The following is a 13,748-nucleotide window of genomic DNA, read 5'->3' as shown; positions in this document are numbered from 1 at the left end:
TAAAAGCTGCAACACACATCATATAAAACTGCCTTCAAGCTTTACAGCATTTCATGTTGTGAAATTTTTGGTCACGTACATAGTAGTCTGGCTGACATTTTCTGGAAAGATCTCATGTTATAAGGAATTCTGAGTATGTCTATCGTTCAATGCTACTGACAAGTTGGTTAAATTCCAGTTTAAAGTATACCTTATTTTGTGTTCACATAGTTTGCGATTTATTTGGAAACTTGGTGTACTCTTACAAAATTGTGTGAATGTGTTCCTATGATCCATGGTGACTTAACCACTATTAAAAAACTAAACTCCACCTCAATAGGCCATGAAGGCCCAACAGTACTGACCAGCTGCTATGTCATCCTCAGCCTACATGTGTCGCTGGATGCAGATATGAATTTGTTGGGTCAAATGGGTGCATAGAGCTTATTAAAGCATTCTTCTGCTCAGCAAATGTCTCACAGATACTTCCAATCCACCACACTTTTTTCATAGAAGTATGCAGCATCATCAGTTAAAACTGCCATGGTCGATCTGTAAAACTACTACTTCCTGATGTTTTGTTGCCAACTACGGGCAACATCTTCCCAGGTGAGACAACGACTGGCTGCCAGGCCGTGGAAGTCCCGTTTATATAGAGTGCATAGAGGGCACCACCATATACCACGTAGGGCTGACCGTAAGGCTATCTCAGCCCAGAAGTTTTAACTAATGAAGACACCGGCCATGAAAGCCTACATGTTACGAGTATGCAGCATATTGTCCCGGCCAGAGGTCTGATGCTAATACATGTACTTCATTGCTGTCTCTAGTTTTGGCCACAAAAGATGATGCATCATTTGAAACTCTGCTGTCCTGAATTTTTATTTCTTCAATTGGCAAGAAATAGCATTAAATTTGCTTTCATCAGCAAACAAGGAAGTGAACAAAATGAAGCATTACAAGAAGACAGGTTTAAACATGGGCATACTCTTTCAGCAGCTAGAGAATGTCACAATAACTTTCCCTGTTGATGAAACAAAAATTCATGTCAGCAGATTTTCAAATGATGTGTCATCTTTTCTGGACAAGATTAGTGACATCAATGAAGGATACATATCAACGTTGGATCTCCGGTCAGGACAATATGCTGCATGCTTTTATGACAAAGAGTGGTTGATTGGAAATATCTTTCAGACAGTTGCTGCGCAGAAGAATACTTTAAAAAGCTTTATGCAGCCACATGACCCAACAAATTTATTTCATGGCCATAGAGGAGTGACAAATCTGGACTCTGGAACAGCACATTATTGAAAATTATTCCAGCACCATCAGTGACAGGATCTGGCTGGACAGTGAACATAAATTTAATGAAACAAGTAAAAAATTCAAGTAGCTTGAAGAAACATAAGCTTAGGGTCCTAAAAGAGACTTCTTCTAGCTTTGGCCTCTGACACTTTAAGAAATGTAGAGTCTGACTTAGGGCCCTGTGTGTGTAAAAAAAAAAATGATTATCAGCTTCAAAACCTGTGGTAAAGAAACCCACCCATGCCTGCTTTGCACAGTTATTGGGCGTGGCCCCTATGGAGATGGGAATGCTGGTTTTCTCACTTTAAAAGAAACCAGCAGTGTTTAAGTCACCATGGACCTTAGCAACATACTTACATAATTTTTTAGGAGTAAACTAAATTTCCAAATAGAATGCAAACTTTGTGAACACAAAATAAGCTGTACTTTAAATTGGAATTAAACTAGCACATCAATAACATTGAGTGATAAAATGACATCTCCCATAAGTCCAACCCCTCGTCCAAGTCGTGGGAGATGGGCAACGGCACAAAGTAGGGGACTGCCTATAGGGGCGATGCACAGCGGGGACTTCGTGTGCCCCAGGACCGCTACGGTAGCTGGGAAGGCCCTATGGGAACCCTGAAACGTGACGGCTAATGGGGCTCTGGTGAAGCTGCGATAGGCCTAGCAAGCCAGTAGTGGATAAATCAACTGCTTTCAAAAAGGGAACATGCCTCGGATCACGGAACGGATTTAAAGGAAACCGACCAAGCAATGGAAAAGGATTACGAGATGGTTTACGACTGGGCACCTTAAACATAAGGACTCTAACTGGGAAGTTAGAAGAAATTGTAGAAATGACGGAAAGGAGGAAATTGAACATCTTGGGACTTGCTGAGACTAGGTGGAGAGGAGTTGGTGAAAAACCACTAAGTAAAGGATGTAAACTGTACTGGATAGGGAATGAGAGGGGAAGAAATGGAGTGGCAATAGTGGTCAGAGAGGGTCTGCAGGAGGAGGTGGAAGGTATCAATGATCGAATGATAAGAGCCAGAGTACGAGTGAAAGGAAAAAGCATTGAAATCATCCAAGCATATGCCCCACAGGTGGGGTGTACAAAAAAGGAGAAGGAGGAATTTGAAGATGACATGCAAAAGCAGCTAAATGGAGGTAAAAAGATTATAATAGAGGACCTCAATGCACATGTTGGCACAGACAGGAAAGGATTCGAGGAGATAATGGGACCAGAGGGCTGGGGGAACCGAAATAGAGAAGGAAAATTGTTGCTGGAATTCTGCAAGAGGAATGGGCTGGCGATCGCAAATTCCTGGCACAAGAAGAGAAGTAGCCACAAAATAACTTGGTACAGTGGAGACTGGTCCCAAACTTCAGTAGTAGACTATGTACTAGTGGATAGGCAGATGATGAGCAGCCTCACAGATGTTAAGGTCATTCCATCTGAGGCCTTAGACAGTGACCATCGGCTGTTGGTAGCCATCCTGAGAGAGAAAAAAGATAGGAGGGCAACAGACATACAGGAGGAAAGGTTGAAGACATGGATGCTGAAAGAGGATGAACGGAGGACCCAGTACCAGACACTGATCAGGAAGAAGCTGCCAAAGGAAGATCAGAGAACAGTGGAAGAAGAATGGGGAGATTTTAAGAGGGCTCTAGTTGAGGCAGCTGAGACTGTGTGCGGAAGAACTAGCACAAAGAGGAGAAGTAAGGAAACCCCATCGTGGAACAACATATGTAAAGAGGCATTACTTCGAAAGAACAAAGCCTTCAGAGAATGGTTCCAGACCCGAACAGAGGAAGCTACGGTAAAATATAAGGGAAGCAAGAAAGTGGCACAGACCATAGTAAGGGCGGAGAAGAAGAAGTGGATGGAAAAATGGACAAGAATGTTAGAAGAGGACAGTGAAGGGAACAAAAAAGTACTTTACACCATGGTAAGAAATAAGAGGAACGACAGAAGCGAGTGCCTGAGGATCATGGATAATAATGGAAGAGTTGTGGAGGAAATGCATGAGCTCAAAAAGATTTGGAAGGAGTACTTTGAAGATCTGTTGAATGCCGTCAAGCGGGTAACTAACAGCGATGGAGAGCCTAAGGCAGCAGACGATTATAATAGTGGGGAAATTGATGGTCTAACTTGGAATGAAGTGGAAGAAGCCATAAAGAGGATGAAAGGGGGCAAGGCACCAGGTTGGGACGAAGTAACAGTGGATATGATATGAGCAGCAGGAGAAGTAGGAACCCAGTGGCTATACAGAGTGCTGAGGGTGGTGTGGAAGGAGAACAGAATTCCTGAGGATTGGAAGAAAGGAATTATAGTCCCGATCTTCAAGAAAGGGGATAAAAGGAGATGTGAGAACTACAGAGGAATCACCCTGCTATGTCACTGTGGAAAAATCTATGAAAAGATCCTGGAGAAGAGAATAAGAAGCAGTATTGAAAGTAGACTGCAAGAGGAGCAGTATGGTTTCAGACCGGGAAGATCAACAACGGACCTCATATTTGCGGTAAGGCAACTGCAGGAAAGGCACTATGAGTACAGGAAGGGCTTAATCATGGCCTTTTTAGATATTGAGAAGGCGTATGACAGTATCTATAGGGACAAGCTCTGGGATGTGCTGAACGCAAAAGGGATAGATGAAGAGATAACATGAAAAGTCAGAAAAATGTATGAGGGAAGTGAGAGTTGTGTGAAAGTGGGGAGGGAACGTACTGCATGGTTCAAGCTGGAAAATGGGCTGCGACAGGGAAGTGCACTTTCGCCGTTATTGTTTATTATTGTTATGGATGAAATCCTACAGCAAGTATCAGATGCAATTGGAGATCATAAAATGAAAGCAGTGCTTTTTGCCGATGACCTGATGTTATGGGGAAATCGCGAGAAGGAGGTGCAAGAGCAGTTAGATGTATGGGAGGCAACGGCAGCACAATATGGAATGCATTTCTCTGCAAAGAAAAGTGAAATAATTGTCACAACAAGGAAGAAGACTAGGCCAAATGTGGATATAACTTTTGGAGGGGGAAAACTACAAGTGGTAGAGAACTTCAAGTACCTGGGAAGCATGATTGAAAGTAAGGGGGGAAACGCAATGGAAATAAATGAAAGGTGCAGAAAAGCAGGGCAGTTCTTCAAATGCATTAGGGGGCTTATTTGGAGCAAGGAGGTGCCACAGAAATCCAAGGGAATTATATACCGAACCTACTTTGTCCCCATATGGGCATACGGAAGTGAGACATGGGTAATGCACAAAAGCGACAAAAGTAGAATACAAGCTAGTGAAATGAAGTTCCGGAGGAGCAGGTTGAGTGTAACAAGACGAGACAGATTGCGAAATGTGTATGTGAGGGAAAGACTAAAGGAGGAACCAGTATAGGACGGGATAGAAAAATCAAGACTGCAGTGGTATGGACACATGAAGAGAATGGATGAGGGAAGAATTCCAAAGAGGATGTTTGATCTGCAACTGGAGGGGAAGAGGCCCAGGGGAAGACCAAGAGATAGATGGGTGAAGGGAGTGAAGGAATGTGTGATGAGAAGAGGAGAGAACTGGACGAAGTTGGAAGAGGGGGAATGGTGGAAAGATAGAACACGATGGAGAGGCTTGTGTTCCCGACAGACCCAGCCAGTGGCTGGAAACTGTCCAAGATGATGATGATGATAAAATGGCATACTAAAAATTCTCTGTAACATGAAATCTTTTCAAAAACTGTCTGCCAGGCTGCTACGAACTTGACCAAAACTTTCAGAAGATGACATTGGTATAAAACTTTAAGGCAGTTTTATATGATGTGTGTTGCAGCTGTTATGCAACAATTGTACTATCTTGGTCTCCAGTACCTTGGTAATGCACAGTTAAATTTTGAAGTTTTAAGCATGTTAAATGTGTAGTTTTATAGCAGAAACACAGGCTGAAATATGTCGTGATGGGTGTGCGAAAAGACACCCCCTTTTTAAATTTTTTCAAGTTGTTCTGACTCAGTCTGACTTCCTAGTCACCAGGATTTGCGATATTACTTGCCCCAGGAAATACTAAACATTGTAGAACAGAATAAAATGACAGATTTGATTTGAGTATCAGCAGAATGTGGGCATATTTACAACGCGCCTTCTTCTTGCCATATTTTTTTTCCAGTCCCTTATATGCTTGCAGTACAAAATGAAATCTAGTTTCTTAGGTGGTTTAGAACATGGTCTTTCTAATGAAAATTATTTGAAAAAGTTTACAGAAAACTCATTTTTGTAAAAGTCAGCTAATAACACTCATCTGTTACATTTTTTACAAAAACTGTCAACTTTCCCTCAATTTATAAGTAATGGAAAGCAGTATGAGAATTATGTTTTATATTCTATGACCTTGTATTGGTAAGTTATTACATACACAGAGTCAGATTTATCCTGCACTTACTTCCAGAGATATAAAAAGCCAAACTTCACATTTGTTCTAGCACTTATTTTTTTCTCTGCTTGGAAATTGCTCACAAAATCTATTTTTTTTATTATTATTTCACTTAAGACAATGCAAACAGTTGTACAAGAGGCCTAGTTTATTTCCTTTCAAGAAAAAGCTGCACTGTTGAAAGATGCACAATGGGATCAAACAAATGACTATATATCTGCAAGTATTACACTGGCAAAAGTAAAACTTCACCTGTGATTGAACATGCTAACTGCCTTATTGGGGAACATGTCTTCATAGAATACAGTATACCAAGTGCATAGAAATGTTGCAATGCAGTCGAAGAATCATCATTGGTTCCATAATTACCGAGACAAACCCAGCTGAGAGACTACGAAACCTTCTTAACTTCATTAGTTAGTTAGTTTCAAGTTCCACAGATTATTTGTATAATTATTTGTAATGATGTGGAGCAAAACACTTTACAGTCACGTTACACATTCATATGTAAATACGACTACAAGCAGACTCTTCACAGATTACAAAAATGGAAATTCTTAAACAGAATTGAAGGAGTAGTTAACGAGAAACATATTTTCAGTTTGTTTTCAAATTTAACTTTGCTGTTAAGTCACAGGCAGTTATTCTGTTTCATTGTGTAGGTGGTCAAAAAGATGATTCCTTTAATGTACAGCCTCAGCATAAATATCTTACCACAGGCAGTAAAGCAAGACTTCAGTGACCAGTTACAACATACATGCACCTTATATTCATTTCCAGATGATCCACAAGCTGCCTATGCTTTAAGGTTATGTGACTACTTCCCATACCATAAATAGTCTTTTGTAGAACGCTTACTTCCTTTAAGATGAATCAGTATACAACATAGCTACACTATTGGCCTATCCTAATCTTCAGTGATGTAGGACTGTAATCCTCTGCACTTCTTCTGTATACCTCCTTGCCACTACGTACTCTTTTCCAACTGCTTACTTGGTTCCCTTTGCTGATAAAACTTATGTAATAGACCCCCTTCCCCACCTCCTCCAGAATTTTGCATATTTTACGTATGATATACATGCATATTAAGTGTGTTGAATATGGCAAACTGCATTAAATACAGCATGACTATATTCATTGGCTAAGGTACAGTTTTCTTGTCTTCATTTGGCATCCACATTTGTTGGCTTCACCAACCCTCAACGAAATTATTTTCCAATCTAAACTATACCTAGGGCTACACCACAGATCAGCCAGTCGAGATTATGAGATTCTGGGGGAGGGGGGGGGGGGGGGGGCTGCCAATAGCACACTATAGTCCCTTTGCCAACAACAAGACATATGGCTTAATGGAGATCAAAGAGTGTAAGAGTTACGATTGTATGCATTTTCTACTTCAACAGCTATTCATAACTGTATAATGGCTAGCTTGGTAATGTTCTCACTTTTCCCAGGAAATTTACATAGTGGTCCGACATAGATCTGTAGCGTAGCCCTATGTTAGGATGGATGGTTGCAATTTGGCTGGAGTTGGTCTAGCCAACAAACATGAACTCAGTGGTTGTGGTAACAAACTGTTCAGTAGTGCAGCTAGTTGTCAACTTTAATGCCAAACTTAATTTATAAGAACAAATTGGAAGGTATCCCGAGTACTTTCCTTAAATTCACTGTACACATGTCCTATGAAGATTACACGTTTGAACTTCACTATGGTCAACGTGATTGATGTCTACAAAATTTACGCAAGCTAAATCATCATGGTTTATGCAACTGTAGTCACATACCACACTGATATACTTGCAACAGTATCTCGAACTGAAAACTCGTTGTAGGGGTTTGATTTTCGGAAATTGTTGGTGCCGACAACGTTAGTGCAATTTTACCCATGGAAGTGGTATAGTTCCATGCTTTGTCTGCGCGAGAACATTAACATATTGTAATGAAAGAAAGGGAGTGTACGATTGCTTTTACGCCGAGAGGTAGTGGCTGGTATGTAAGTAATATATCTTATATTTCTAATATTTTTTCTGCTACGGATACCTAGGTCAACTGGAAGAAATTTAAAATTTTAACCCCTTTGACGTTACTTCACTATTTTGATAACACAGTTACACCGGGATCAAAAGATGAATAAAATTACACATTACTGGAGACCAGGCAACGATAGCAAACTGTCGGCGTCACGTATAGTAATTCCAAAACAGTGTTATCTCAATATATAATTTCTTTTGGTATTTACAATGCCCTGTAACTCAAACTCGCTACGCGAAATTTGATAAACAGGCACCTCACATCACTCTCACAAGAAACACCTCTGCGCATGCGCGAAGAAACAGCTGAATAGTGGCGAGCGCTTGTTTCATAGCCATGGATTAGTCGGTTGACAGGAGTAGCGTGGCGTGAGCAGTCAGGCGTTGCAGGGAAGTGCGGATATCGCTCAATGTGCAAGATTGTAGGCAACAGTGAGTTGAAAATACTGTGCAATACGTCCAAAGTGAGAAGTGGAACTGACCCCAAAGATCAGAGATCATTACATATAAGGTAGCTTACAAGTTGTATTTACCCACCTGGCTGTGTTGACGCGATGGACGGGTTGTTTGTTGCTGCTTTGGACGTGGGCACAACAACTATTCGCTGTCACATTCTTGACGAAACCACATCGGTAGTTGGTACAGCTGTCAGACAGGTGAGTTGGTAACTTACTCAAAGGATTCGTTTGTAATGCTAGCAATACATGAGACTCCAGTGTGTTTCGCGACGCCTGCAGGGATTCAGTCCAACAATGCCGTAGCGCGAAATTTTAAACACTATGGATTGAGACATTTCCTGTTACTTTTTTTTAATAATACATGATCACGTTTTGATATCCCTGTACTTGTAATTGCTTACATCGAAGTCAACGCCATGTAATTTACGTATCTTTATTCCATACATCATAGGTCAACGATAAGAAAAAAAGATAGATTTTATTTTGTAATATACTTGGTTTACACTTTGTGATCTCACACTTAATAACCCAAATCTCTTATTAATTTTTCTGATTTTTGGAATTGGTAGAACGCTATCAGAATAATGGTGAGCGGCAATCGTAACTGTACAGCTCCTGTCTCTCAGTTGGGCAGAAAGCAAATTTATTTAGCTCTTATCTCACTCTTCGTGAGACATGATAAAAGGTCAATCGCAGCGCGCTGCTCTTAAAGCTAGAACTCTGATAAAAGCTTTCATTTTCATGTCGCCAAAAAATTCTACTCTCCAGAGTTGTAAAAGTTTAGGCATAACATCTTAACAAAAGTGATTAGTTTTTTTGCTGCAAAAAAACCATCTCACTACATCCGACATGAATGTTACGTAGAATCCACCTGTTGAATGTAAAGATAAGCTGCGCAGTGCTTAGAAAAATTAACTCGCGTTCGAGAGGTGCGTTGTTCAAAACTCCACCCAGTCATCCTGATTTAGTTTTCCTGTGGTTTCCTTACACCGATTATGGCGAATGACGGGAAAAATTCCGTTGCCGATTTACCCTCCCACCTGTGAGCAGCCTCCGATGACTTCGCCGCCTTTGGGACCTTCCTCCCTTTGTGCAGTTATATTTAGTAACGCACTCGATAACGTAGAGCAATGTTCTAAATTAATCTCATATGGTAGCTATATCAAAGAGAAGAGGAAAGAATCATTACACAACTCCTTTGAGAAAACTTGGAAGCCACGGCACCAGTAGCTACTTTGCAAATTTGAGCTTCTAAACGCATCAAGGCACACCATAAAGGAGCATTGTGGCATTGTGGGATATGTAGCGCTAAGAAACATAAACCATTGACTTCTTGCCAGGGCTTGAAACCGACAATAAAAGCAAGCCTACGGTATAGTGACGATTATGACCATAAACATATTGCAGTTAGATTCTTCTCCCTAAACTGAGTTTAAATATAAGGGCCAGCCAAATGAAAACGAGACAGACGAGAAAAAACAAGTAAGTGCTTATTATTTCTAAAGTAATCGCCGTAACTGTTAATACATTTATCCCAGTATCCCACTGTGAAGTAAGACGGTCAATGCTTTCATGAAAAAATGTTTGCGGTTGCCCACGGAACCATGATTGTGCTTCGTCCGAAGCAAATCGCCTGTCACAAATATCGTTCTTTAGGGCTCCAAAAATAGAGGGAGTGCTCGGGACCGTATAGAGGATGTGTAAAGGCTTCCCAGCGGAACTTCTACAGCGTGGGCGGGCCCACGTGTTGCCAAGGTTGTCTCGAGTACGCTGAAAAATTTGGTTGGGAGGCGCTTACACGTTCTCCATACAGTCCCAATCTCTTTCCATGCAATTCTCATATTTTTGGAGCCCTGAAGAACGATGTTCGCGGCTGCCGATTGCTGCGAACTAAGAGCTGCACGCCCGGGTTCCGTAGACAATGGCAAACGTTTTTCCTTGTCTCACAGTGGAATAAATGTATTAACAGTTATTAGTATTTTTTAAATAATAGTTTGCTTACTTCTCGTTTTCATTTGAATGAAGAAAGAGTTTTTGTAGTCAGGGCATGTGGAACAAAAGGACGCGTGAAAGAAGTACCAAGTGAAACATTCTCAAGTGAAGATAAATAAATTGTAATTTATGCCTCCAAGCGTGCTCGTCGTCTGGCAGAAGTGTTCTTTTTTTTTAATTTGAGACCAACGTTTCGCTTAATCTGTTTTCGAAGCATTCTCAGTCCCTTGTGATACATGATTGAAAGTAACTGAAAAAGTATATGGAACTTTTTCCAATTCATGGCGGTATGGTACAACAACCAGTGATAAATGTTTTGAAGAGAGAAACAGTCTTGGTTGCAAAACGGGCTTTATTATTTTATATTTTGCCAATGACGTGTTTCACTTTGTTTGAGGCATCTTCAGATTGGCCTACAAAGAAAAATAAAAACTTTTCTTAGAAAATGCCACGAACCCGATTTAGTATAACTTTTGGACTTAACAGAGGCTAAATGCATTTGCTGCCGTCCACGAAAATGTCTTAGCTGACAAACGCTATTGTCAGTGTTTTAAGAACATTGCGTGGTAACCCTTAAAATAAAAGGAAATGGAATATAATAACCGAAGGTATTCAGGAGCCAGTAACTATTCTTATTCGTAAGACACCAATAGACACGACACAGAATATTTTAAAACAATCTACTGATGTAAAATAGTGTTGATTACACGGGAAGTCACGTTTAAAACACACATAAAGTCTCACCAGGTAGTAGCCCTTGTCGAGTGCCCTATTAAAGTAAAACAAACCAAAAGATAACCAAAACGGCATTCAAGGCGAGTAATCTGCTTATGTCTCTTTTAAGTTATGTACTGAAAAGTAAGGAGACTGTAGATTACCTTGTAGAATATATGGCGGAGTCGAAAGGATATCAAAAGCAGGATCAGGCCTAAAGAAATGCATCACGAAATGTAAACAAGTACGAAATGTAGTTGTGCAGGTTTTGACCTCCCAAATATAAAATAACATAGCCTTTTTTGCAGCCAAGACTGTTTCTCTTGAAAAAGTATATGTTTGAAATAATTGTGGAATTTAAGTTTTATACTGATTTGGTTGTAAACAACTTCTGGCGCACGTATTTTCAATAAGGTTTAACATGTTACTAATTTTACTGTCGTTTTTCTCCTTAGGTATAAACTGTTCTCTATTGGATTTTTTACTATGTTCACGTACGCTGCTCACAACAGTTACAGGATGAGACATAATGAAATATAGGTTACAAATAAGAAATTAATTTGGTCTGATGTCATATATTCACCCGCCTCCGTAGCTGAGTAGTCAGCGCGGCTGACTCCCTGGTGGAGGACCCGTGTTCGATTCTCGGTATTGCCAGGAATTCCTCCTCGGTGGGAGTGCGTGTTGGGGTGGCAGCCTCGTGTGGCCAACTGAGGAGCTACTTGACCGGGTAGTAGTGGTTGAGCGGTGTGTTGCTGATGCCATGGCGCATCCATTGGCGCCTTTGGCAGAGGTTGACACGGCGATCTGTTAATAGGCCCTACCGGTGGGCCCACGGACGGGGTCTACTTTTACGATGTCACATATTAGAAAATATTTTTCAGATTCGGTATATGATATTGAAATGTCACGAGTGTGTCATATAACTCTTATCACTGCAAGTTAATAACATGTTGGCCATCTACGATATATCTTCTAAGCGATTTGCAGTCATGTTCAATTGATTTCTTGACTGAAATAGACGTGATCAGGCAATTCCTTCACACTGTTGCACATGGACATGAACTAGTAAGCATTATAGGGATGAGAACCGTCGTTGAGAAATGGTAAAAAGTCGTTTACGGTACTAGGGTATGGCAAAACATAATATCGAAGGATCTGGAACCCATACGCTACTAGCGTCGTAAAATCATCTATCTGCGAGTGCTTTACAGATTGCCATCACTTTATTATCCTGCAAATGGCTCGTGCATAGTACAGATTCTGACGAATCACATTGCTGAAACGTTGCGGCGACTCTGAGGGTGCCGAGAAGTGCGCACGCGTGTTAGTCTCGTGTGTGAGTGGAGTGGCCTCATTCTTCTTCCTACGGTAGTACTGACACTTTGTACTTGAAATTGGACGTGTAAAAGAGTAATACCCCCTCCTCCCCCTTCCGAAAATGCATCGAGATACCTTAAATGATTCTCTGCTTGTGTTTATCAGCTTAGCACTGTCTTACACATTCCACTGTTGTCCAACCACTGCATATATTTCGAATGTGAATATCGAGAAGCACATCTGTTAAAATTCTTTTATTCAGTCCCAAAGATGGTCCTCATCTATACGAAATGATTCAGGAATGAAACTTTCTCCATTTGATTCTGTGAATTATGAAACTTACCGATAAATTTAAAGTGACTACTAGACTGGACTGATAGATATCAAAATAAGCGAACGCACTATAGAAAATCAACTAAAGTAGCTGAACAGAGGAAAGGTGAGTGGACTTGAGGGGTACACATAAGACATTACACATAGTTTGTGAAAGAGTTTTATCCTCTAACAGGAGTCTACCCCACAGCTGTCCGGACCATCTCCGCACGACTTCTGGCTGGAGTCTCATTCAGTGCAGTAGAATTGTCTTTAGCGATGAGTGCCGCTTCGAACTGAGCCCCGATGAGCAGCGAAGACGTGAGATGCTCCAGACAACAATGCGCTACCAACCTGATTGTAGTCCGCCACACGGCCCGATACCAAGAGTGGTGGTCTGGGTGCCATTTCATTTCATTGCAGGACTCCATTGGTCATCAGCCGTGGCGCCCTTACAGCACAGTGGTAGGTCGACAATATTCTACGTCCTGTTATGTTGCCTCTCATGGGAAGCCATCCTGGGCTTGAAACTTCAGCGTTTGCTAAACCCTGTCTTCGCCAGCGAGGTCGCCAAATCTATCCCAAATTGAGAACATTTAGAGCACTATGGGCAGGTCCCTCCAACCAGCTCGGGATTTTGACGATATACCGTACCAAATGGACAGAATCTAGCACGATATCCCTCATGAGGACATCCAACAACTCTGTCGATCAATTCGAAGCTGAATAACTGCCTGCAGAACCCAGGTTTTCCGAAATTGTAATTATTTGTTTGTCTGTACATGTACACCACAACTACCAATTTCCGTCCCGTTCGGATGTTCCCTTAGAGTGGATAATGTCGGATGCTCTACAAGGCTCTTCGCAGATGATGCTGTTATAGTGGTTGTCCCAGGAGGAACGGTCAGTGTTCAGGGATAAGACAGGAGCAAGCATTAGAAGCAAAAAAATGTAGTAAGTATGGGCTCTCAAATGCATACCTGAAGAGCTATGAGCACGTCGTCATCTTCGATACTGTGAAAGAAATCTCTTCTACTGCAAGCTCTTTGCTTTCCATATACGTGGCGTGTTTTTTAAGTAAGTACCGTTTTGCCACGCCGCGGCCGCAGCTCTGCGGTCGGTGTTCTGCGCATGCGCACTGGGTACCTACATCTGTTGTCTACGCACTGACGCCATTACAGTCTGATTCTTCCTTGTTTACGTTGTGTACTGAGTGTTTAAGATGCCTCCGATAATCGTGA

The 13,748-nt window shown here is 41.3% G+C and overlaps 1 protein-coding gene across 1 annotated transcript in view; it reads left to right on the top strand.

The window, feature by feature from the left end:
* The first annotated feature begins 8,041 nt into the window (after positions 1-8,041).
* LOC124794885 (putative glycerol kinase 5) overlaps positions 8,042-13,748 on the top strand; it is a 405,885-nt gene continuing 400,178 nt past the window's right edge. Inside the window, exon 1 of the mRNA XM_047258580.1 lies at positions 8,042-8,367. Within this exon, the coding sequence (XP_047114536.1) occupies positions 8,266-8,367 (102 nt within the window). The 5' untranslated portion in view covers positions 8,042-8,265. The remainder of the gene's footprint in view (positions 8,368-13,748) is intronic.

The sequence above is a fragment of the Schistocerca piceifrons genome, chromosome 4 (genome assembly GCF_021461385.2).
Source record: "Schistocerca piceifrons isolate TAMUIC-IGC-003096 chromosome 4, iqSchPice1.1, whole genome shotgun sequence".
NCBI classification, from domain to species: domain Eukaryota; kingdom Metazoa; phylum Arthropoda; class Insecta; order Orthoptera; family Acrididae; genus Schistocerca; species Schistocerca piceifrons.
The sequence above is the reverse complement of the archived record's forward strand: the minus strand, read 5'-3'. Positions and strand labels throughout refer to the sequence as shown.